The sequence below is a fragment of the Micromys minutus genome (genome assembly GCF_963924665.1).
Source record: "Micromys minutus genome assembly, chromosome: 12".
In the NCBI taxonomy this organism is placed as follows: Eukaryota; Metazoa; Chordata; class Mammalia; order Rodentia; family Muridae; genus Micromys; species Micromys minutus.
The window spans coordinates 13,084,862-13,111,254 of NC_137981.1; the positions used below are offsets into that span (position 1 = coordinate 13,084,862).

At 44.2% G+C, this 26,393-nt stretch overlaps 2 protein-coding genes across 2 annotated transcripts; both read left to right on the top strand.

The window, feature by feature from the left end:
* Positions 1-1,165: 1,165 nt before the first annotated feature.
* Positions 1,166-3,572, top strand: LOC308428037 (cathepsin G-like; the record flags this gene model as incomplete). Its single annotated transcript, XM_080926325.1, is given in 6 exon segments — positions 1,166-1,220; positions 1,853-2,000; positions 2,413-2,548; positions 2,718-2,972; positions 3,363-3,509; positions 3,513-3,572. Coding segments are annotated over 6 exon segments (801 nt in total).
* Positions 3,573-17,142: 13,570 nt separating this feature from the next.
* On the top strand, positions 17,143-20,018 carry LOC308428405 (mast cell protease 8-like; the record flags this gene model as incomplete). The annotated part of the gene is made up of 5 exons (XM_080926830.1): positions 17,143-17,197; positions 18,386-18,536; positions 18,859-18,991; positions 19,212-19,466; positions 19,866-20,018. The coding sequence occupies 5 exons, from the start codon at positions 17,143-17,145 to the stop codon at positions 20,016-20,018; spliced, it is 747 nt and encodes a 248-aa protein (XP_080782956.1).
* Positions 20,019-26,393: the final 6,375 nt, after the last annotated feature.

Below are 26,393 nucleotides of genomic sequence, written 5' to 3' on the forward strand. Positions count from 1 at the left end.
AGAGAGTGGAGAAGAAAAGGCTGTGGGAGAAAGTAGATGCCCAGAGCTGCCCTGAACCTTGGTTTTTCAATATTAAATATGAATTAGAAGAAATGTCAGGTGACATTTGACTGCAGAGACATTTCTAAACAGCCTTCTTACATTTTGGTATAAAAGCTGTGAACTTCATAACTCTGTAAGTGAGATATAAAGCAAGAAGAAAATAAAGCATTTTTACTAAGAGTTCAAAAAAATAAGTCTGCAAGTGAGTTATGGTTTTCTCTGGGAGTGGGATGTAGCTCAGGTGACCCAAAAGAATGAGTCACACCAGAGCCTTGGTCAGTCCTTTGCTTCTGAACGGATGAAGGGAGGCTGGTCAGTCCTTTTCTTCTGAAAGGATGAGGAGAGGATTTCTTTCTCTTTCCCCCTCATTGGCATGCTCCTGCTGTTGGCACCCCTACCTTCCCCACACCCACCATCATGTATTCATCCTTGTCCTTAGGCATTACAAAAGACACGTGAACAAATGGTTCAGATTTGGAGAGCTTTGACTCAGCAGATATCATGACTGTCTACCATGCATGAGAGCCTAGGTTTGATCCCCAGTACCTCATAAACCTGACATGGTGGTAAACTCCAGCAGCCAGGAGTAAAGGCAGGAACATCAGAAGTTCAAGGTCATCCTCAGCCACATAGTCATGTTAAGACCATACTAGGATAGATGGATGGATGGATAGATAGATAGATAGATAGATAGATAGATAGATAGATAGATAGAGATAGATAGACAGACAGACAGATATCTTTGAATGTCAACTGAAGCCATAATCCCAGAATAAGAGATAGAAAAGAAAATAGTCACCAGTTTCCCTGAATTATTGTGTGTGTGGTGAACTTGGCATACAATATTCAAAGACCTCACTCTTTGCTGGATTCCTAATTAGCTGTCAGCAAGAACATAGCAACTGTGTGGGACCACATTGGTGTGGACACCTCTCTCCTCTCCTAGATCACTGGCAGTTGGTGTGCAAACCTCCTAGGAAGCCTTGGATGATGAAACATATCACACAAGCAGGAAAATGGACCTGTGACTTCTCAGCCCACCCTTCCTTCCTCTCCAGGGGAGGATAAAAGTCTGGCAGAGAAAAGTGCAAGCAGCAACTGACCAAGCAACAGTTCTGGAAAGATGCAGCCACTCCTGCTCCTGCTGACCTTTATTTTACTCCAAGGAGTGGAGGCAGGTGAGTGGCCAGCCACACCTCAGAGATCGGGTCCTGTCCTATGTACTTGAATAGATATGTTGCAGCAATCCTAACTCTGTATTGTTGAGCAAGTTACTTGAACTCACATCTCCTCAGTTTCCTTACCTATACAATGTAAATAATATTAACGCTGCCTCATAGAGTTGCTATGGCAATTAAATTGATTAATGTACAAGAAAGAGTCTTGTTATTGGCCCTGACACATAGAAAGTACTTTATAACTATTTTCTACATACATTTATTCAGTAGTCCATATCTAGTCCCATAACTTGAGAAGGTAGACCTTGGGCCATGGGATGCTCTCTGAGGAAGGAAGTACCAGGGAACAGAGAAAGCTCATACTTTGAGAAAGCATCTTGCCTCAATTAGCCAGAGTCAGCCTCGGGTGGAACAAATATCATTCTCCATTTGGAGAAGGAACACCCAAGGCCTGGGAAGGAGATGAGTCTCTCTTCAAGCTAGAAGCAACTCCTGTGGAGCCTTGGCATCTTATCTCTGTGCCTGATGTCCCCCAAAGCTCCTATGCATCCTTCCCCAACTTCCAGGCTTTCTAAAACTGCACACTCGGCTCTCCCTGCAAGCGCCATCCAGTGTCAGATGTTTCTTTGCAGGAAAGATCATTGGAGGCCGAGAAGCCAGGCCAAATTCCTACCCCTACATGGCATTTCTTCTGATCCAGCTTCCGGAAGGGCTGAGTGCTTGTGGAGGGTTTCTGGTTCGAGAAGATTTTGTCCTAACAGCAGCTCATTGCTTGGGAAGGTGAGAAACTTGGGGGCATCCCAGAAAGTCAGTGTCCCCAGACTCCCTCTGCAGAGCCTGACAACATGCAATTGCAATTAAGTATAATGATAATAAAATTCTGGAGACAGGATGGGACAGGAGGGAGGTAAGAAGCAAGGGTCCAGACACAGAAAAGTAGGCTATGATCAAAGCAAACAGAAGAAGATGGAGGACACAGGCTGGGTGCTAACTGTGAACCCAAACTGTTTCAGTTGATTCTGCTTTCCCGGTTCCTGTTTGTGGGAAACAGCAGGCAGGATTCAGGCCCAGGACCCTCCCATGCCCCACACTCTCTCCAGCTTGTTTGCCTGCCATTCATCTGCCCTGCTGGATTGCTGGATCTAAGATCCTGCTTCTCCAATCTACCTCTAGCCCAAACTTTCTTTCGTAGGTCCATAAATGTTACCCTTGGGGCCCACAACATCCAAAGGAGAGAAAGGACCCAGCAACACATCACTGTGCTCAGAGCCATCCGCCATCCTGATTACAATCCGCAGAACATCCAGAATGACATCATGTTACTGCAGGTACTCCCATTCTCGCCTCTGGTTCTCCAGGCTTTGCTGGCTCCATCTTGGTGTGTGTGGTTTTTGAGGAAGAAGTCCGGGCACGGTTCCAGGGTGGTAAGGGGGATGCAGAATTCCTGAGTGCTGGTGGGAAAGAGCTGAGCTGGAATGCCTACATCCTTCCTGACAGCTGAGGAGGAGAGCCCGGAAAAGTCGAGCGGTGAAACCAGTGGCTCTGCCTCAGGACAACAAGAAACTGAGGCCAGGGGATTTGTGCACAGTGGCTGGCTGGGGCCGGGTGAGCCAGAGCAGGGGAACAAATGTACTCCAAGAGGTGCAGCTAAGAGTACAGATGGACCAAAAGTGCATCAATCGCTTCCAGTTCTACAACAGTCAGACTCAGATCTGTGTGGGAAACCCAAGAGAAAGGAAGTCTGCCTTCAAGGTAAGAGTGCGACCACACACCTTTGGGACAAGGTCCTCAGGACTGACAGAGGACAGCAAGGCAGGTCTCATTCCCCTCAAGCCTGGGGACGAGACCAGAGTGAAGGGTTTTTCCTCTTCAGGAATGATGGGAAGACCTACAATTTACTTTACTGGGGAATGTGGGGGTACCTTGATGGAGAGAGCTAGAGGCAGTAACTTTAGCAGGACCTAAAGTCCAGCAGCTGAAAGACCCAGGAACTTGACTCCTGCAAGCCCATCAAAAGCAATGTGCAGACACATAGACAACTAAAGGAAGCCCCCAACCCATACCTTTCTCTGGGAGCCTATATCATTTGGCAGCAAGAGCCAGAAAGCCTAGCTTCATGTCCTTTTCCTTCTCTGCCCACAGGGTGATTCTGGTGGCCCTCTGGTGTGTAACAATGTGGCCCAGGGCATTGTCTCCTATGGAAGCAACAATGGTAACCCTCCAGCTGTATTCACTAAAATCCAGAGCTTCATCCCCTGGATCAAAAGAACAATGAGACGCCTTGCACCATAGTATCAGGGACTTACTGACTCCCAGTCTCAGGTGCAGACCTTCTCCGGGGGATTTCCATAGCCCTTCTTAATGTCTCCTGGACAGTGTAAATTTTTGTTTATTAAATATTATTTAGTGCTGTCTTCATGGGTTTGAACTCCTAGGTCAAAATGCCACTGTGTGGTGCTTTAGCGGTTTACTAAACAACAAACATTTATTTTGCTACGTTTCAGAGGCTGAGAAATTCAAAGTCAGGGCACCAGCATCCTGTGTCTGATGATCACGGTCACTAGATCACAGCTATTTTTTCCTGCATTCTCAGACGGCACAGAGTGCAAGGGGAATCCACGGGGCCTCTCTAACAGGACGGCTACTCACGAGGGTTCAGCGGCTGTCACTTCTCATGTACGCCCTTTCTAGCAGGATTAGGTTTCTATACTGAAGGAGCATAAACAGTCCTTCTCCAGTGGGTGCCCAATGACCTGCGCCTGGACAGTCGCCTACCCGCCTCAGCCTGGGGGTCAGGATGAGCGGTTTCCCCTCCCTAAGACGTGCGTTCCCCTGTTCCCTCATCTCACTGCCTGAACCAGCTTCTCCCAGGACAAGGCTGTCTCCCTGAAACCTTCCCACTCAGTGCTGAGCTATGCAGACAGATAAGTTTGATCGAAGGGCAGAGGTGAAATTCCATTAAAGTCCCCATTTAAGACAAATCTCAAACCCATGAAAACAATGAACTTCTGGGGCTGGAGAGAGGGCTCAGTGGTTAAAAGCACTGGCTGTTCTTCCCAGGGTCCTAAATCCAATCCCCAGCAACCACATGGTGGCTCATGGCCATCTATAATGTGATCTGATGCCCTCTGCTGGCCTGCAGGTACACATGTATATAGAGCACTCATACATAAAATAAATACATAAATAAATCTTAAAGTGGAAAAAAAAAGCATGAATTTTTTTATACGTGGTGTGAGGACAAGCAGATTGTTACTTAAATGGGGAAAAATAATAGTGAATAAATTCCTTACACCACACTCAAAACTAAACCTTAAATACACACAAATGCAAAAGCTTATACTATGTAAGTACTAGACGAGAGGGAACAATAGAACATCAGAATATTTAAACAAATGCTGATGTTCGTAGGAACACAAATCACAAAAGTCAGACTAGAAGCAAGGCAGCGTCCAGCAGAGACAGCAGTTCTTCTCTAAAACCTCACATCATACCGAGAGCACTACGTTACAGGTCCGTGTTTCCATTTCCGGTGGTGAAGAGCTACTTCACTCTCTTAGTAGCCTGAAGTTATATAAGACTGCAGACCAAATGTTGACTAAAAGAATGGAGTGTTTGCCCTAAAGACTAGTCTGTGGTTGTCTACATCAAATAAAACCTCACCAAAATCATGTAGATTGAAATCAGACTTTAAACATCTTAAAGTAACTACACAGAATCAGCTGGAAAGGTTTTTCTGATACATCAAATGTTAATTACATCTCATAGCGTGATGATCTGAATTTCTTCAGTTTCTATAGTCTTAAGTGAAATAGTTAATGACCAGATGCCGTACCAAATCCAACTGGGCGCATACACAATGCTTTGGTGAATTCCTCTGGGCATCTATCCGAGTTCATCGTTTTGCATGTAACTCCTGTCGGAAGGCCATTTGTTTAATGCTCAGTGTAGGCAATTCTCAACAAAACTGGAGCCAGCAGCTCACCTCTGGCAGCACCCAATCATTCTCTGGCAACTGCATGTCCATGGGAATTACCGACTACTTGCAGTTTCTTAGGGATGACGATCTCACTGTTAAATGGCTGTGCTAGCAAATGGAGACAACTCTTGCCAGTTGGAAGAGCAGAGAGCATCAGAAAAGTCCCCCACATCCCATTTGTCCTGTGGCATTTTCTTGGAGCCCCAGAACACTGCCTAATAACAAGGGAACCCAAGGGAACCCAAGGGAACCCCCACCTCTTTGCATGTCTTCCTGTTCCTGTCAGCACATCCAAGGCAGCTTCCAGACCAGACTTCAGTTTAGAAAGGTTTCTACAACTCCCTACAGTCCTGGTGCCTCTTTCCCATGAGATCCTGCAGGCCCTAACCATATCGTCATTCTCCTTGGTCTTTAAATGTTTAGCACTCCATTACACACACACACACACACACACACACACACACACACACACACACACACGACTTAAAGTCTCATTTGGGGTCCTAACCCACTAATATAGGTAGGTCTAGGCTGTGAAGGAATTCTCTTCTGAAGGAAAACATGACTGAAGGTCCAGATGTCCAATGTTGTGCTCTTGTCGTGACCAAATCCATGTGCTCAGTGTAACAAGCAGATCTGAAGGGCCCAAGGGACTGGGAGACCACTCTCCCCACCAGCACCCTTCCCACTGAGGCTCTCACACCTCCTTGGTGAGAGTTCCAAAGCCTTTCTTAGCCATCTGTTGTAACAGTGGGGACAACCAGAGTATTCCTCTGATACCAGTCTTTCTATGTCTCAGCAAAAAGGATTCTAAGCAGGGACCTGGGCATCTATCTAAGTTCAAAAGGTATGTACTACCCAGTCATTCACCAGTCTCAACATTACAGCAGCCAATTTCTCTGTTAAGACCTGTCATCTGCCCTTTGTGTAAGGGGGGCTCCGAACCCTGTGTCACGACGTAAATGGTGTGAGAAGCAGATAGTTTCCATAGCAGTGTTGGCTCTGGAGATGCAGTGGGAAGAATGGCAAATGCTCACTAACCTGCTGTTGGGGTGATCAGTCTTCACTCACAGAAGACTAGTGGCACTTATATCCTGGCAGTAACCAACAGCTGTCCAATTAAATCTAAAGTCTGCTCAACAGGAGGAAAGGCACGCTAGGCACTGGAAATCCAACCAATTCCTGGAGTTAATGAGAGCATGGACTTTAGAGGAGAGTCTACTACCTTCACTCTACTAAGCCAGTATAATTTCTTACCAAATTCTAAATACTTATCTTTATGCCCACACATAAAGGTAGATCTCCTCCCTCATCAAAGAAGCTTTTTTTTTAAAAGAGACAGAGACCATTACAAAAAAAAAAAAAAAAAAAAAAAAAAAAAAACCCACAGGTGTTCAGAATGCAGAGAACAGAGGATCATGGGATGTCCAGCTCCAATGTCCACCTACAACACAACGCCTGAACCTAAGGCTCAGGGAATATCTCAGAAGATGGTAAGAGCCAGAGAATCAGGACATGTGCTGTGTGATTGAGTCTCCTAGAAATGACAAGGAGGCTTCACTCATGATACCTCAATAATATAGCTGCCGAAACAAGAGCTAAACAAGTAACAGTTACCAATAAACATGTTAACCCAGGAGGGGAATCTCGGGGGCTCCAACCCTAAAGGAAGAGCTATAGGCAACTGAGGAATGCTGGAAGCAGAAGAAATGCTCTTCCTCAGGGTTGAGTCTCTGATAGGTTATCTGATACCAAGTGATCAGCCCTGAAATCATATACAAATAAGAAACACTAAACAAACTCAATGGATTATTACATTATATATTTATGCATTTATATATGTGTAACAATAATAATTTTTTAAAAAGAGATTCTAGGGCTAGCAAGATGGTTCCATGGTTAAGAGTGCTTACTGTTCCTCCAAAGGACCTGAGTTTGGTTCCCAGCACCCACCTCAGGCAATTCACACCTGTGTCTAACTGTAGCTTCAGGGGATCCTATGCTGTATCCTATCCCCCAACACATCACACACACACACACACACACACACACACACACACACACACACACACACAAATATTTAACAAAAAGAAAGAGAATGAGATATGAATATGAGAGGAAGCAGGAGAGTATTTAAGGGGTTGAAAGAGGAAAGGGAATGGGAAAGGAATGTAATTATATCTTAATTTATAAAAATTAAGTTCACTACAAAAGTAAGAATATTCAAGTCTAGTATAAATATCACAACTGTGAATGTAGTACCTTCATTCTACTAAAATAACTTAAAATGGACATAGAAAATGGCTACTAGAAAAATAACTGGAGTTCATAGAACCCTGCTGATGCTCATGGCCTGTAGATCAAATTATGAAGGACCCTGCAGGACAAGAGGAAGAAAGATATCAAAACCCCACACCTTCTATAAGTAATTACATATGCCCAGGAATCTTAAATGTGAAATAGTTTAACCATGGGTAAAACTGCTTTCCGAAAGAAAACTGTGGCCATTAGAATAGGTATGACCTCCATAGATTCATGTGTTTGAATTCTTGGCCCATAAGGAGTAGGACTATTAAGAGGTGTGGCATTGTTGAAGTAGATGTGGCCTTCTGGAGGTAGGCTTTGAGGTTTCATATACAAGCTACACCCAATGTGGAAAAGTCTTCTCCCTGCTACCTTCAGATCAAGATGTAGAACTCTCTGCTCCTCCAGCCTCGCATCTGCCTGCATATTGACATGTTTCCTGTCATAATGATAGTGGACTAAACCTCTGAACCCTTAAACCAGACCCAACTAAATGTTTGCCTTTCCAACCAGTAACCAACCCAACTTGAGACCCTTCCCAAGGCCAAGCACCAATCCCTGACACTATTAATGATATTCTGTTATGCTTGCAAACAGGAGTCTAACATGGCTGTCCTCTTTGAGTCTCCAACAAGCAGCTGACTCAGACAGATACAGAATCCCACAGTTTAGGGACTTTTATGGAAGAATAGGAGGAAGGATTTAAGGCCATGAAGGGGATAGAAACTCCACAAGAAGACCAACAGGGTCAACTAACCTGGACCCTTGTAGGCTCTCAGAGATTGAACCACCAACCAAAGAACATACATGGGCTGGACATAGGTATCCCCACTCATATGTAGCATATGTGAAGCTTGGTCTTCATGTGGGTCCCACACAGCTGGAGCAGGCCCTATCCCAAAAGTTGTTGCCTGTATGTGGGATGTGTTCTTCTAGCTGGGCTGCTTTGTCTGGCCTCAGTGGGAGAGGATGTTCCTAGCCTCGCAGAGACTTGAAGTACTAGGGTGAAGGAATACCCAGGGGGTTCCCACCCACTCAGAGGAGAAGGGGAGGGGAAATGTGGGAAGTATTGTGGGAGGGAGTGATCGAGATGGGAGCAGTAAAGTGAATGTTAAAAAAAAGATTAAACTAAGTAATGTTGTCCTTTATAAGAGTTGCCTTGGTCATGTTATCCCTTCACAGCCATAAGACAAAAACCATCACTTAAAAAAAAAGAATAATTAAGGACACAGTGTTATTTACAGATGCAAGTTCCAGACAATGGAGTGACTATCCTGGGCCTCAACAAGACCTCTACAGAACCAGGACTGCCTTGTCCAAATTCCTCTGCTAGAAAATTTTTCTTCTCACATTCATTTTTCTTCCAAATCTGTTTCTGTGGTCACTCAGGCCCCTCTGACATGGTCTTGAAAGGATATTGCACGTGAGACCATGTGGTCTCACATCCGGCCCCTGAACTGATGATCACCCCCACGTCTGCAGCAAGCGGAAGAACTTGAACGGCCTGTTATCTTAGGAACCTTTTGCTGTGACTCTTCACATTTGAACTACTCAGTTCTAGAACCTAAAGAGGAGAGAAAGGGAAGACTGCAGGGACTTATAGTAGGGGTGAATTCACTCGTACTGTGAACATTATGGGGGGAAGTGAAGCCCATGAATTTGAAGAACAGGGAGGGGCTTATAGGAGAGTTTGGAAGTTGTTGTGTTAAATAATTTAAAAAGAAAATGGCACCATGCCATGCTGGCACCAGCTACACTCTGGCCGCGGTGGTCTCGCTGACTCCATGGCTAGCCCCATGCAGAGAGCACCTATCTCACAGTTCTCTTGCTGCCGACTCTGCTTACATTCCCAGTCGTCCGCCCCTGTGGTTATAGTCACAATTCCTAGTAACCCGGTAAAATCAAAACTCTAGAGGCATGTAATTTATCAATCAGATTTATACCAGTAAATTCTCACCCAACAAAACGTCCACACAATAAACTCAGAGCCAATTGATATAAACTGCCCATCTAGGTAAGACAATTTTTCCACACTTATTACCAGGTTGCCTATAAGGAAACAGCGGTGAGAGTCCTACTTGCAGAGAACTCGGACCCAGGACCCCCACGAGAGTCAGAGAGCCAGGGATAATGACTTTCCTCTTTAGTTCTATTTCTCTCAGAAGCCTGGGGTATCTTTAGGAAAGAAAATACAGTCCAATCCCTGACCATAGGGACCAATGTGAATGCAGATTCTGGCCTCTAAATCTCGCCTGCTCTGGTTGCAAAGTGAACTCAAGTCAACACCTGCACAGCTCCAGGACCTTTCTTCCTGACCCAGAGCCTGACGGTAGCCACAGCAGGGATGCCTCCCGCTGCCTCACACAGAGAACATGGTGTTCTGTGGTCTGGAGAGCGATGCTCTTCTGGTTCTGAATGATTCAAGTCTGTTAAGTACATAGCAAGCAAAAGTTAAAGAGTGAGTGAGAAGTAGCAGAGCGATGGCAAACGTCATCACTTTGAGCCCTTACAGCATCCGGCTGAGACCGGCGCAGAGCCTGAATGAGAGGACAAGCTAAAGTAACCTCATCACACAGTGCTTGTAACGTCATCGCTAGCAGAAATCTACTAAGGGAACCTGAGGCAGCCCACGGGAGTCCTGGTTGTACGCAGCATTCTCTCCGCGGAGGAGCTTCTCGGAAGCTCTTCCCTCCGCAGACATTTTTATACTGTGGGGTACTGCAGAGGAATCTGTGTTGAAAGCCGTCCAGCCGTTCTCACGGGCACCGCGTTTTTAATGCCCTGGACTGTTTATAGTTTCCCTTTCTTCCTGGAACGGTATTAGAGAATGCCCTGGGACAAGTTTTGGAGGATGCTTGAAAGGAACCTGCTTGAGTTTGAGACGAGAGGTTCCCCTCACTTCCGAAGTGTGCTTTCCATGAGCCTAAACAAACAGCTGATAACTTACCAATACGTTTTATATTATGGCATGGGGCTTTTTCCCCTTGATATTAGTTGAATTTCTAGAGCTTGCATTTTCTGGGTGTTGAGTCACCAGCATCTTGCCAGGTTAGCTTCTTTTATTTAGGAGTTAAGATTAAGGAGCTTCTACATCTGTTCGTGGCTTCTCAGCAGTAAGCGACTATCATTATGGTCCATTTTCAGTATGACGTGTACTCAGGGCTTCTCAATAGCCAGGAAGCTCTCCATAGATGGCAGCCAATGCTTGCTTGGAACCCTGAGAGTAAGGAGGAAGTAGGCAGTCGGTTCCATGAGAGTGTAGACAATCAGAAAATGGAGAAGTCCCGAGCTACAGCAGTCACTAGGTAAGGCTTCACATCCTGAACCAGGATGAGGGATTTGGGAGCGTGATTGTGCTGGAAGAGCATGAAGGTTATAACACTCTGCAGAACCAGCCTGTGAGGCAAAGGGAGCAGAAATTATTCAGTCAAGAGCTGGAGAGATGGCTCAGCAGTTCAGAGCACCAACTGCTCTTCCAGAGATCCTGAGTTCAATTCCCAGCAGTCACACGGTGGCTCACAACCATCTATAAAGGGACCTGATGCCCTCTTCTGTCCGCTGCTTAATTTTGGCATGTAGCCAAACATAAAAATAGAGCACTCATATACACAAAATACATAAATAAATCTTTTTTGAAGGAGGAGGAGACTTCAACAACCACTGTCCTCACCGTATCAGCATGTCAACCTTTCCCCTTTCCCAAGGCTGGCACTCCTTTCTGAGTGATGTCAAGAGTGGTTTTCCTTTTGCTAGCCTCGACTTTGTTATTACAGAATAAGAGTCTTTGCTCACATTAGCTCATTTCCTTATAATGCTAAATAAAATCCCATTCTTTGGAGGTTCCAGGGTTCATTGTTCTGTCCACCTGGTTCAGGAAACTTGGCTACCCCCAAGTTTGATCATTAAGAATCAAGTTGCTATGAACAGACCTGTGCAGGGTTTATGTGTATGCAATTTTTAATAAAGTGCTAAGAAACTCAATTGTTAGATCGTACGGTAGGCATATGTTTCATTTTGTGAAAAAAGTCTATACTATGTCAAAAAATGGCATTTAGCATCTGGATTGGAAGAGAGCTACTCTGTCTCCACATTCCTGCCAGAGACTGCTGCAACCGGTAGGTTGGGTTTTGGCCATTCTAACAGATGTGCAGTGGATCCTGTGGAGACTGCTGCAACCGGTAGGTTGGGTTTTGGCCATTCTAACAGATGTGCAGTGGATCCTGTGGCTCTCTTAAGTGCCTTTTCCTTATAGGGCAAATGATGTGGAATTACTTCTTACATGCTTGTCTGTTCTGTTTCTCTTTGTCTGGGTGTCTGTGCATTGGTTTGGTTGGGTTTACTCTTGCCGCTGCTCTTGCTGTTTGTGGTTTTTTAGATGGGGTTTCTCTGTGTGGCCCTAGAACTTGATCTGCAGACCAGGCTGAACTCAAACTCAGAGATCCATCTGCCTCTGTGTCCCCAGTGCTGGGATTAATGGTGTACCTCCACCATCCAGGTGAGTTTACTCTTTTTTGTATTGTGATATTTTAAATCCACTTGACAACTGTTTCCTTAATGGTGTCTTATCAGTTACATCTTTGGCAAATGTTCTCTGCCACGGCTTTCATTCTCTTACTAGCATCTTTTGCTGTGCTTTTAATGGAAAGTTGATTATGTATCTGTCTTAGATTTTCTGTTGCTATGATAAACACAATGACCAAAAGCAACTTGGGAAACAGGTTATTTCATCTTACAAACTCTTAGGTCACAGTGCATCACTGAAGGAAGTCAGGACAGGAATTCGAAGCAGGAGCCTGGAGGCAGGAGCTGATGCAGAGGCCATGTAGGAATGCTGTTTATTGGCTTGTTCCTCAAGCTTGTTCAGCCTACTTTCTTATAGAGCCCAGGACCAGCAGCCCTGGGGCAGCACTACCCACAACAGGCTGTGCCCTCCCATATCAATTAATAAAAGCAAATGCCGTACAGGCATTTTCTTAATTGAGATTTTCTCTTTCCAAATGACTCTAGCCTTTATCAAGTTGGCTTAAGACTAGTCAGCAAGACATCTGTTATTGTCACAAACACAACCGACTGGGTCTCTTTTTGTTGGGTATGTGTGTCAAGAATGGCCATTCTGAATTGGACAACCAGTAAGGGAGCTCATTCACAGGAGGTTCTAATTCTCCTCTCTGCACACAATAGATGCTTGTAGTTCTTGTCTGGGGATCAGACCCAGCAGAATTTCACCCAGCAGATGTGTTAGCTCTGATTTTGTTTATGCAGCCATTTCTAGGATACACTGTTTCACAGCACACCTCCTGGTGCTCTGGCTCTTACAACCTTTCCAACCCCTCTCCCATGATGTCCCCTGAGCCATAGATGGAGGAGCTGTGGTGTATCCAGGGAGTCTGAGTTTCCCCACAAATCATTGACTATTAAAGTGTCTTTATCCTGTTCTCTTTACCTGTTTATTATAAATTGAATTATTTTGCAGATCGGACTGTAACTATCAAATTTTCTGTTACCTCTTCCTGTTCTGCTTGTATGTTGAAATGCTGTGTCGCTTGAAAGTGTGGCCCCTTCAACACACCGTGGTATTGAAGCATGCAAGGATTTCTTCTGGAGTTGCTGGAACACAGTGCAAAGGGCCTGGCCATATAGGAGTAAAACGAATTAAAATATGACCTATCAGAGCATCTGGAACAAGCAGGGTGTAAAGACAGAGGGGGAAAGGGCTGCAGAAGTCAGGACTACAGGCCGGTGCCTCTCCAACTCCAGAGTGGTCCTTTCATACCTCCAGCCCACCCAAGAACACATGCTTGGTGCTCATTTCTAATGAGAGAATCGTGGGGTAAAGCTCCATGCTGAACAACTGACAGGTTTAGAAAGCCAAAATAAACTATAACATTTCCCTGATGTTAGAAATATCATATATTCAGACACTTACCCCTCAAGCTGAACAAAATGACAAGTGGTAAAAAAACAATATCAGACTATATAATAAATAACTATGCATGTACATGTTACTACTTCAACATAATCATTTCTGAGAGGAATTTGTTTGAAAGTTTATATTCTTCTATACTATTCCCTCTTATATGTTAACAAATACAATTGTTAAAATAATCAGTATCATTCTCTGACACTAAGTAATTAATTGTAGAACAAACTGAATTATTGACATGTAAAAAATATAAATTTTAGTTCTCTCTACAATGATGAACAGTGTATTTCCTTTCTTGTCTTAATTATAAATTTATGTTTTGTTGCACATCTGTGGTTACCTTAATATACAAAATATACGCAATGTGTTCTTCAAAATATAAATATGCAAGTATTATAGATCTCACATGTATTTTGTCAAAATAAGATGCCATGTTTCTTTTGTCTTAGAAAATTAAAATATTGTCACCCACTCATTCCATTCTACATTATCCTTGGACAAACTACGCGCCTCTTCAGAACACCCTTCCTTCCCTTGGATGCTAAACAAATGAACTCCAGTCAAACTTTACATTTGCTTTTACCACAGACACTGTTTGCTGGTGTCTCCTTACCACAAAAATGTCCAAACACATGCTACCTAGGGCTCTCTTACCCAGAAGACTATTGGATTCCCAGGCCCCTGGTCACAGCTCTCCAGGACTTCCCATCACATGGTGTCTACACATTGTCTTGCCAGACGAGTAACTTGCCACTCAGTCTGCCTCATTTCTCATCCTCGGCTCTGACCCTCGGCTTTGCTCTCACACCCCTGGAGAATCAGCGCATCTCAGAAGCCCATCACCAGATGGTGGCAAAGGGAAAGTGCAGTGTAGCTTTCCACACTCTGCCTGAGCAGTTGGGCCGCAGAACTACGTATTCCTTGGAAACAAGGAGAGAGGCCGGTGCAAGGCCGTAGGCTTTTCTCTGTTAAGTCTGGGAACATCCATTTCCCACTTACAAAAACAAACAAACAAACAAAAGCTTGCTTCTTTTGGTTTTCTTCCAAAACATCCAAAATTGTGCAAACCAATCCCTGTAGTCTACTTGGTAGAGCTCAGGAGACCGTGGAAGCAAACCCTCCTCCTGGAAGATTCATCCTAAGGGTCCAGATCAGAAAGATGAATTGGGGCTTTGGGTCATGACCCCCACCTCCTCCCTGTCTCTCGCTCTGGTCTTTACACTCTCCTCCTTTTCTAGGCCCCACCATAGTCCTGAATGTGCATAGGGCTTCCCTACTATCTAGTAAGTTCTGGTTGGTCAATAAAGAAATGACCATGTACGAAGCATGAGGTATCATCATTCCAGATCCATGGAAACACAACCAGAAGGAGCAACAGAATGGCATTATCCTACAGGGTCAGTGTTTCCGTACAGAAAAATGGAGAATGTCCAAGAGGAGTGCTGTTTTACAGCTGTAGAAGACTGTGATTTACTAGTGAAAACAGCTATAATTATCAAACTTGTGCTTTCTACTTTTTTGCAACAGTGGCAATTCTTTTTTTTAATTTTTAAACAGACTCCAAGAATACATAATCATCAGATCTTTAATGGGATAAGATGTTGTCCGGAAACAACAGGCAGCACCATCCCATGTTCAGATAAAGTACTGCCAAGGGCTCGTTTTCCTGCTGGTCTTTCCGCTTTCTGGGCCTAGGAAGAGAGGTTCCAAAGTGTAGCTATCACAGCAGGAGCCCCTTGCTCCTCTGTGATCTTAACACAGAAGTTGTGGGTGATAGGGACCCAGAGGTCTAAAGAGAGGGCTGGGCAGGAAAAGAAAGAGTGAGATAAGACACAAGGAAAATGAGCTTGCATGTCCTTGTCTGAGCTTACCCTATATACGTCCTCTGGGCTCCAGGGGAGGACCTCTGTGATGGCTTTTTCCATCCAACGTGAGAATGTCCCACCCATTGCTTTCATGCATCTTTCCTGGCAACTTGAGACCTCACTGCAGTCCTACATACACTGTCCTTTTAAAAGATCAGCAGATGTTCGTTTCCCTTCCTTCTACTCACAAAGTCCTAAGGCAGTTACACATCTATCAGTGAAATCCTCACATGAGCAAACAAACTTCATTCCCCACATGGTATCCAAGCTCACACACAGACTCTCCAGCCCTTGGTCAGAACAGCAGTAAGTTCTGGGAAGGTCCACAGGGAGCAGGAGAGGCACTCACACTGCGGCTGCTTGACAGTCTGACTGGTTCCCAGGAAGCCCTGAGATACGGGGCTGTGAGCCATGTGTGAGGCAGAAGGCTAGGGCAAGAGCCTGTCCCAGCAGCTCAAAAGACGTTGAACTACCAGGAAAATGTGACAGCTCTATCAAGATACAAAAAGTCAGAAGTGGAAATTGTGACAGCCCAGGACCAGATGTATTTAAGTGATAATCGGGGCTTCAGGAGTAACATAGCATCTTTAATTTTCTTGGTGTGTGGCCTTATGGATTTTGTTTTTGCAGATATATGGTATCACACAGATATTTAATAATTACTCCAACATTACCGAATGTGTTCACCATTTGCGAATTGATGGGAAGAGGATACAAGTAAATTAAAAGAGTCACAAGATAATAATAATCCCTGTGGTATCCCTGGGGAAGGCAATGCAAATGAAAATGTGTTCCAATGTTCCAGCTTTGATGTGCCAGATGCAAAGTCCGCATGAGAGCTACATGCAGCTTACATCAGAAGTTGCCTATGCCTATGCTAAATGACAAGATGGCCGGGAATGGTCTCGATGTCAGGTTGACTCTGGCATTCTAAGAAGAAGTGCACTTGGGGGTTACATGCAAAAGCTGACATCAACCAGGCACCTGCATATACAGAACTGCAGGACAAACCCCAGCTGACTGCCCAGCAGAGGCAGAGAGGCAAGCGGTAAGGAGCTTTGCCTACATTGCTCACAGTCTTCGCTGAGGACCCGGTTGCCTTGACAGCGTGGACACACTGCGAACGCCCACTCAGCGCCCACAGCATGGCTTTCTTTCTGCTCTTTGTCTCTACTTCTGTGCCACTAACTACTTTGGTGACAAAATATTGGAGACCTTTGAGATATCAACATGATGAGGACATCAGTGTTTTTATAGCATGGGACCCTGAGCGTTTGTCAAATCCTTCCTCATGCAGTCATTTTCTTACCTCCTGACACTGTCATCAACATCCCAATAACGTTTCATCCTAATTCTTCATCCCAACCCCCAAAGTGTTCAAAGCTCTCGGGGTATTAATAGATGACTCAGCTTAAATCTGGAACCAAAAGTCCTTGTGCAAAAGCAAAAGAAAAAAAAAAAAAACTCATAGAGATTAGTATGGGATGTAGAGATGTTATTTTTTTAAAGGAGACAATTACCTGATCACAAACTCAGGACACAGAGGCATCCTGCTGCAATTCCCTGAGCAGGAGAGGGTACTTGCCCTCCGCCTAGTGTGGAAGGTCTTAATAAGCTCTCCTGCCCTTCTCAGCATCCAGCATTCCTGTGGGGAATGTGGTCACGCTCACCAGCAACTGACAACAGTGTGTTTCCTGTGCCTTCACCACACCGATGTGGCAAGAACTCGGATCTTGAATATCACAGGAAATGAGAGGTCTCTGGCTCCGGACCTCTTTCCTCACCTGATGGTTTAAAAGTTGTGAGAAGTAACGAAGTGATCAATTGATACCTAGTCAGACCCTGAAGAGGATGTTCCTGCTCCTGGTCTTCCTGGTGGCTATCTTACCGGCCAACACTGAAGGAGGTAAGCTACCATCCAGGTCCCCAGAGCTGTGGCATGTGGCTTCCAGCACTGACATTCGCATAGCGTCCTGTCAGGCTGTATCTAAGATCTACTCCTGACTTGGTTCATCTGAGAAGGTAGCTGAACCCCGGCTCTAGCACTGGATAAATAGGTCACCAAAACCACAACGAACTACTTGCAGTGGCACCCGGTGAGTACTTAGTCACCTAAAAGTGAAGAATTAGAAACATATCATAGGACCCTACTGAAAAGCTGCTGTTGAAAATGAGGGCTGGAAGATCCAGTTGTACAAACCTAAGAGCCAACAGCTTTATCCAGGGGTTTCCACCTACATTAAGACTAGAAGAATTTCGCTAGACAGGTTTCCAGGTGTCACCCTGGTTTTGTCTCTGTGTTTCTGAATCACATGGGTCTGCCATGACAGTTAGCCACAACCTAGCAGAGCCAGCCAAGTTTGGCTTCATCTCTGCTCCACAGCTTGATGGAAAAGGAAGACATAGGATCCTCCAACTCATCTCCTCTCCTCTCTATGATCCCTACTAGTCCTCTGTGTTCTCCCTTCTTCATCCTGAATGCTATTTCAATGCCTTAGGAAGGCAACTTCATCTATGCTGAAGTTTAGACTACATTAGGAGGCTTCCTCCCAGCTTCTCACTTAGCACATTTGAGAGCCTTTCAGTGTTTATACAACAATCTCATCTCTAAGTGGAGTACTTCCTATGTATCATGAGTCAGAATAGAGGAAAAGCAGCCAGAGTTCTCTACCCCAATACTGAGTTATGCTCACTTCAGGCAGAGCCCAGTGCTTATGTAAGGATGCCAGGTGAATCATGAGACACGGGAGCAACTGTAGTTGTGTGGAGTGTGTTCTAGATCTGCTGGACAGCATGTGCTGATTCATCCTTAATGTGTGCATGAGATTTAATTTGATTCAAGGGAAAGTCTTGGCACCATCACAACTACAAGAAGAAATTGAAAACCAGGGAAAAGTGATGTCAGGCAGCAGGCTCTGTATGGTCCATCACAGCAGGCCAAGCTCCCTTTCTCACTGTGTGACAGCCGCTACAAAGGATCTATTCTTCATTCACGTCAAGCCCACACTCCAAGCATGAAATGTCCCTTATTCCAGCCTCCGGGATTATTCAATGAGCACAAAGATTCAGAATAAGCTTTTTCTTTTTTTTCCAGGAGAAATCTTATGGGGTACAGAGTCCAAACCCCACTCCCGGCCCTACATGGCATTCATAAAATTTTATGATAGCAAATTAGCCTCCATTCGCTGTGGCGGTTTCTTGGTGGAAAAAGACATCGTAATGACAGCAGCCCACTGTAATGGGAGGTAAGGAGAAGCAAATGGGTTTTGATGCCTGGGACTGACCAAAGAACAACAAATCCTGGCTGTCCCTGAATATGCAGAACCAAAGGTGAAGATCAACCTGACTTTATCCTATTTGGCCTAAAGTGGTTGTGAAACAAGGACCCAATAGTGTTGGTAAAGGGTCTGAATGGATGGGTGGTTACTGAAGGCCTAAGGAAAAACTCCCCCATAAATTCTTGCTATTTGACTCAGCCAAGTTCTTCCTTGCACTGAGCCCTCAGCCTGCATTTCAGGAACTGCTTCATTGCTCCTGTGTTGTACCTAACCCATCTTCTTTTCACAGGAATATAACTGTCACCTTAGGTGCTCATAATATCAAGAAACAAAAAAACACCCAGCTCATTCCTGTTCTTAAAGCTAAACCTCACGAGGACTTTGATGGTGTAACACTGGTTAATGACATCATGCTCCTGAAGGTACCATTTTACTGATTTCCGGTTTACTCCCATAGATCACTGGTGTATCAGTCCAATTTTCTCTTCTAAGTGGCTGATCTATTGGTCCAGGGTAGTAGAATGGGCCTACAGTGGGAGTGGAGGAGGTTTGCAAATGGGGAAGATACAGGCCACCTCATCCCTGGTTTAAGCTTGCTGAGGGTGTCAGAAGTTAACAGTTATTCTTCATCTTTCTGACCAGCTGAAACGCAAAGCTCAACTCAATAGCGCTGTGAAGACTATTGCCCTTCCAAAGATCCAGGACTGGGTGAACCCTGGGCAGGTGTGCACAGTGGCAGGTTGGGGAAACTTGGCCAATTGTACATTGTCAAACACACTTCAAGAAGTGAATCTAAAAGTTCAAAAGGGCCAGATGTGCCAAGACATGTCCAAAAACTACAACAACTCCATCCAGCTCTGTGTGGGAAATCCCAATGAGAGGAAGGCCACTGCTGGGGTAAGAAAGGACATAACAATCTTCAAAGGTTTGCCCAGGGACAGAGTAATACTGCAGATGCAGAGCCAGGCTTTCTCCAGCTGTATGACCACGGCTAGTCTAGAGAATATGGAGGGAACAACATGGGAATCTGGCATTTCGCCTGAGCCAATCTATTGTTCATGAGAAAATAGGAGAGCTCAGTCTAGTTAACCTGAAGGAAGGACACAGCCAGGCAGAGACACTCTAGTCAGTGAGTCATACTCTATTCTGTCCTGTTCAGAATTAAGGTCAATGGGAGCACTGCTGCTTCCCATCTGAAAACCCAGGGCTAAGTGGGAACAGAGAACAGAGAGAAAATGAGCCTGGAGAGAGGTGATAAGAAGCTATTTACTAAGACTTCCTTCTTTCTGTCCACAGGGAGACTCAGGGGGACCCTTTGTGTGTGATGGAGTGGCTCAGGGCATTGTCAGTTATCGCTTGTGTACTGGGACACCTCCTCGGGTGTTCACCAGAATCTCTAGCTTTATACCTTGGATTCAGAAAACAATGAAACTCTTGCAACAACCCTAGAATGTCAAAGCTGTGTCTGGGCCAGTGTTCAGCACCCTGGGGGCACGGCTATCTGAATCTTAATAAAGAAATATGTCTGCAGGAAAGAGAATGGCATCCCTCTGTCCCATGAATGCAGTGCTTAAAACATTTTTATACACCACCTTCTTCACCCTCTCTTCATTTGTTTCTCAGGTCAGATACCTGCTCACTGACCCCATCATAACATGACATATAAAGGCTAGTTCTGCCAGTCCTGGAACATCCTGCCCATGTGTGAGGAGGATGCCCTTTGTTTCTAAATTCTTTTTCACATTCAACAGATTACCAAGGGTGAGAGTGATCCAAAGCCTTTACCTCCCACTCTCTTCATTCCTCTAAGGAAGGCCTATGGTCATGGGACATCCACTGTTCTCTGAGAACTGCACCAGGTCCCCCAGTCCAGCTCCAGCAAGGCCTGTCTATCAAGCCTGTCCTCATCTTAGAACCATAGCCACCTCTCTTCACCTTTCCCAAAGGGACTCAGGAGATGACACAGGACAGACCCAGGATGGAGATCAGAAACTTTAGAAGGAGACCAAATATTGAATGCCCAAACCAGTATGTAGACTCACCTCCTCTGCAGCAGGGCGAGGTCAGCACCTCTCATGTAATAGATCGTGGCTCAGAGCCCGGCCGTGAGCTTAGAGTCATGGGCAATCCTGGGTAACTACTGTCACAGTCACCTGGTGCACCTAGTCATGGAAGCACCTGATACTTTTTCCAAACCATTTTTCCACGAGTATTCCATGCATTGTAAACGTTTTCACCCCTCTCAGATCCCTCACTTCCCTGTACACCCTAAGCTCTCCTCACAAATATCTCTCTCATGTTCACGTCTATGTGCTTAGATTTGTAACCGAGTAAGATTAACAATGACCATCTGTGTAACTGAGTTTGGATCTATCCATTGAAGCCTGGTTGGCTCAGCCATGGAGACTCAACTAAAGACAGTGATTTCCTCCTCCCCTCCCAGAAACTATCAATAGGCACCATGTCAAGAGATAAAGAATGGCAGCCTGCAAGCCCAGCCCTTCCTTGACTGTTGTTGATTGTGCTCCAGTTGGTGTCAACTGATGATTGTCATCACTGTATCCAGACTAGACAATGGGGTCTGCAGCCCTTCACCCTGTCGTCTTGCCTATTTCTCCTACTCTCACTCAGTGTGTCCCCGGCTGTAGAAAGGGTGGGCTAAGTGACTTGTGTAGAGATGAACCCACAACCACCACTCATGTGTGCATCTTGGACCCTGTGCATTCTGCTTTCACCCCACTATCTTCAGAAGGAGAGGTGTCTCTGAGGAAGGCTGGGATCTACTATTGTCTAGAGGTGTCTATGGGTATTTGGAAGGCAGTCTGCTGTTGCATAAGCTTAATTTGCCATCGGAGGGAGTGTATTTACTTCCCATTTGGGTCTACTGCCTTCCCTGTATGTTATTAACCAGGCTTACAGTGCCAGCCATTGGTCCCCTCCACCCGCAGGGGAGGAGGTTACAGGGCAGTGGGTTACTGTGAAAACACAGAAGCAGATATTGCACACAGGAGCACATCTGCCTTTCTTTCTACTTCAGGGTGTTTTTTCTTTATTACCTATTTTTTACAACTCCTCCTCCTTGAAAGTAATTTCTCCTGTCTCTTTTGCTTTTTCCTGGCTTCCAGTTACTCCTTGTTATACACACAAAACCATACATTCACATAGCTAGGATCCTCATATGAGAAAGAACATGAGGGTTTTGTGCTTGGAGTCCTAGGTTATCTCACTCAGAAAGAATAAAATTGCCAATCCATCCATTTTCCTGAGATTGTGCTTTTTACATATAGGACATCTTTATTACTATTCTATTTCCTAGTTACTGTAAATATGGCAGCAATAGACATAGATGTTCAGATATCCACGTCATGGCATAGAGTCCCCCAGATAAGTGCTCAGGAGTGACTTAGCTGGAACATGTGGTCATTTTAATTTAGGTTTTTGGAGGGTTTGGTTGTGGGAGTGGTGGTGGTAGTGCTTTTTGAGAAATCTCCAGATTGTTTTCCAATGCAGCTTCACCTTGTCTGCATTCTGAATAACAATATAAAGGTTCTCTTCTCCCTGTATCAACACCGGTGTTTGTTGTTCGTTCATATTCTTGATGATGGCCTTTGTACTGGAGTGATGAAGGGGAATCATAAGGGTTCTTTGGAAAGTCAATTAGATGGTGCTTTGCTGGGGCAAACAGGCGAAAGTGGACACAGCTGTGAAAGGCTCAGGCCGACTTGTTAGGAAACATTTTGCTGAAGCAGACACAGGAGAGAGGATGTTCTGCTAAAGCAAGCATGTGAAAGGGCTTGATGAAGGATCCTTGGCTAATAACATGAATGTATTGCTCTGCCTTACACTGCATAGCTGAGCTGAATTTGTCAGGACTCCATAGAAACACACAAAGAAACTTCCGGTGATGTACTGCATTTCCGTGCTGCTTCATCAGACTCGGGCTTCGTGCTGATGCAAGGGTGTGCTGAGGCAAGGCACATGGAGGACACGTGGTGTTTGGAGAGTATACATAGGACTCCATGGAGCGACGGGAACAGAGCTTGGTTTGATGGTACAGCTAATTGCACAAGGCTAATGGATCTCGAGTCTTTGCTGATCTTCGATTCCCTGAAAGAAGCACAGCTGAGAACTTCTCCTGGTCTTCCTGTTGGTCCCTCCAACTGACTCAAGCTGAGGCTGAGGCCTGGCTGTCTCTACTAGGTTGTGTCACACTGCTCTTGGTAACCAGACACCGCCAAACTGCACTGCTGGTGTATCCACGAAGTATTTGTGAGTGGATCAAGCTGCCACTGCCTGCTGACCTATGAACTGGACTGCCAATTTCCAGACAACACAGACAGGAGTTGCCCCAAAAATACTTTCTAAACAGGTCCACTTCCCCTGTATCCTTTCTTTTCCACTATCTCTGGTTCCTTGCAACAACGCCACCTGAGCCCAATGATTTTCCTCAAAAATTCTAAGCCCACCCTACCTCCAGTTTCCTATCACATTGCTTCTCTGCTAAGGTGCACTTTCCCACACCATCATGACCCTAGCCTACCCCAAATGTGATACAATCTCACAACACTACTCTGACCTCAGACCCAGCCACTCCATGGAGTTGCTGTGAACCTAGACCAGACTTGGATCTGGTAGGACACTCTGCCTTAGTCCCCAGAGTCCCAGCCAGAGATTTGTCCCTTCAGACACTCCAAGACACACCCTAGCATTCAAGCCTATCAGGGTAGAATCCCACCACAAAAAAAAAAAGGCAACAGTCAAAATTAAAATATCCAGTTCCTATCACAAAAACACCAACAATGTGAAAAATTCATTATGTCCTTGATCTTGAACAAAGGCAATTTTTTAAATTTAAAATGTAGGTGGACAATGCCTACCTACTAAATAACCAATTCTTTAACTATGCCTCCTAAAGAGATAAAATCTAAGACCTAGAACTCTGAGAGTCTATGAAAAGACAAAACTTATAAATCATGTGCAAGTGCCAACTCAGATTCTTATACCCCATAAAAATATGCTAAAATTGAAGATGACATAAGAACTTTTGGAGATAAGAACCCATTAGAGTTGTACTGACTTCTCATTGGATACTCTTAAAACCAAAGGGCCTAGATAGGCATTCTACAATCTCTAAGAGACCACACATGCAAATCCAGACTATTACACCCAGAAAAACTATCTTTTAAAATTGAGGGGGTTGGAGCATGTTATACTAAAAATGAATCCAAGCAATTTCTGTCCACCAGTTCAGCTTTACAGAAGGCACTAGAAGGGAAATTTCAATCTGAAGGGTTGGACCACACTCAAGAAAAAACAAGGAATAATAAACAATGTTAAACTAGTAAGTCACAAGCAGTAGGGCATATGTTGGGTGGGGCACACAACATTACTGAATAACAGGAATCAATAAACACTGCTCATTGATAACTCTTCAATAGTAAAGGTCTATATATATATATATATATATATATATATATATATATATATATATATATATATATATATATATATTACCAGAATGGATGTGAAAAACAGAATGTGAAAGCAGGTGTGAAAATGGAGCTGAAGGCCTCCATTCATCCCTCCACCATGTGGGACTTCCCATAAGGCTATACAAGATACAGCATGAAAGGAGATTCGGAGGGAGGAGGCGTGATAGTGCTATAAATACAATATTCCTACACAAAACTTGTAAAATCAAACATTTTAAATTCTAATTTTTTTCTTGGACAAGATGAAGGTTAAGATGGCTCTAGTTATTTTCCACAATTGAAAGTGAATCTATACTTGTCCAAAAGGAAAGAGATCAATAAATATGATTTATAATAAATTGTTACCACAGTTGTAGATTAGGTGGTCTTTTCCTAGAATTGTGAGGATGGTTTTATTTTTGTCTTAAACTTCTGTACATCACTGTCTTCCATGACACCATCAAGTAGGATTGTATTATTCCAAACATCTACTCTCAAGTTATCTTCTATAACAGGGGGCTATCCTGTGTGAGCATTCTTTCTCAGTCAAGTTTTTATCCAAACACCTACAGAAGATTTTACCTCTTCCTTAGAGATGGATGAGCCAGATGCAACAGCCTGACTTAGGAAGAGATAACCTGACCTATGGATTATCACTGACCATGGATACTTCGACACAGTTAATGTCCTTAGATTTATTTCCTACTTTGAGGAAAGTGTGTGTCTTCCCAAGATGTCTATAGTAGGTACTACCTTCTGTACTCCCAATGAACATGACACCATCAGTGTAACATGATTCAGTCCCTGCAATAGACACCTAGTGGTGGGTGTCAATGCATTCCTCAGATTATTAGCTGATAGGTATGTGTCATTTGCAACAACAATAGAACTACAAACTTTGACTCAAGTCACCACCTGATTAAGTTAAGTAGTTAAGTGGTTCTCCAAAATGCAAATAGATGTCCTGAAGGGAGATACAGCAGGAATCACTTTGTCTGTATCATCCAATAGCCCATTATTTGCACTGACCACTGGATAACTCCATGGATAACAAGACCCTGGTTTGCTCTTTGGTAATGAGAAACAGTTGTGATGTTTTTCACTAGTTTCTATCATAATGTCATTTTCTAAATCAGTCACCCACAATGGGGATGATGACAATAGGTGACTACGTCTCCCCTACCTCTGTCCTCATGAATTAGAAAAAGGGACTGTTCATTTGGGACCCTGTGGGTGGACCATCTCTAAAGTATGTCCTCTAACTGAGGAATCACAGAAGAATTACAGAGTGTTTTCAGGTCAAATCCAGTGCAAAGTGATTTTTAAAAATTGGTCAGATCTAGTTTTTTTTCTAATCCAGGTCACTCTGCTTACACACCCTTTGTAGCTCTGTGGAACCAATGGAAGAAAATAGAGAAGGGTAGAGGTGGCACCCAGTCTCTATCATGCAAAGAACTCTGAGGAGTGAAGTCCATGCCTGGGAATCCACATGATAGTCAATACCTCTTGTTACCAAACCTACAATTTTTCTGTAAAGCACCACAATTCCCAAAGTCAAGTCCAGTGATATGGTTCATAGAGATGTATAGACTTTTGGATCTGAACGAGCACTTAAGTTACTTTATTAATCTGCATGATATCTTTTTTATTTCTTCACAATAAATTTTTTCATCTTTAAAAAAAAGTTTGTGTTCTTATTTAGATGAAAAATAGTGTCTAAAGCCCAGCATTTTCTTTGTGTACGTTATTGAGTACTTAGACACAATGAGCCAACAACTGTACACTATGATCTCTGGTTATAAATACTTGATCACCCAAAGCCTTGTCTTGCATTGAGGACACCCATGGGTGACATTGCTTAAGTGTCATGTTTATTATGCATGCCCTAAAAATTATCTCACACCTACAACTACTAATTTCTATAATTTACAACAGAAAATGTCCTCTGTTCTTCCTTCCAGTGGGGATCTCTATTCAGGATCCACCAAGACAGAGAAGTGTATGTGAGCGGTGCATCAGGTAGGATCTATTACAGGGTCATTCTAGACCAGCTTCTGAACAGGTGAGCTGATCCTCTCGGGATCTGTGGGATTGCTCCCTCTCTCATTGTCTTTGCAATCAAGAGAAGCAAACTTCTACAAAGAAAGGTTATTGGAGTGGAGTCAGGTCCTAATTGATTTCAGACCAAATTCTGATATTTAAATGACTATGACATTTTGGCAAGGCTCAAATTCCACATCTGTAAATGCAAATAGCAATACTCAGGGTTGGTGAGGACGTAGGAAGGCACAGACCAGAAATATGACAATGTGTCAGTTTTTTAAACATATACAGAATTTCAAATTGTTATTAA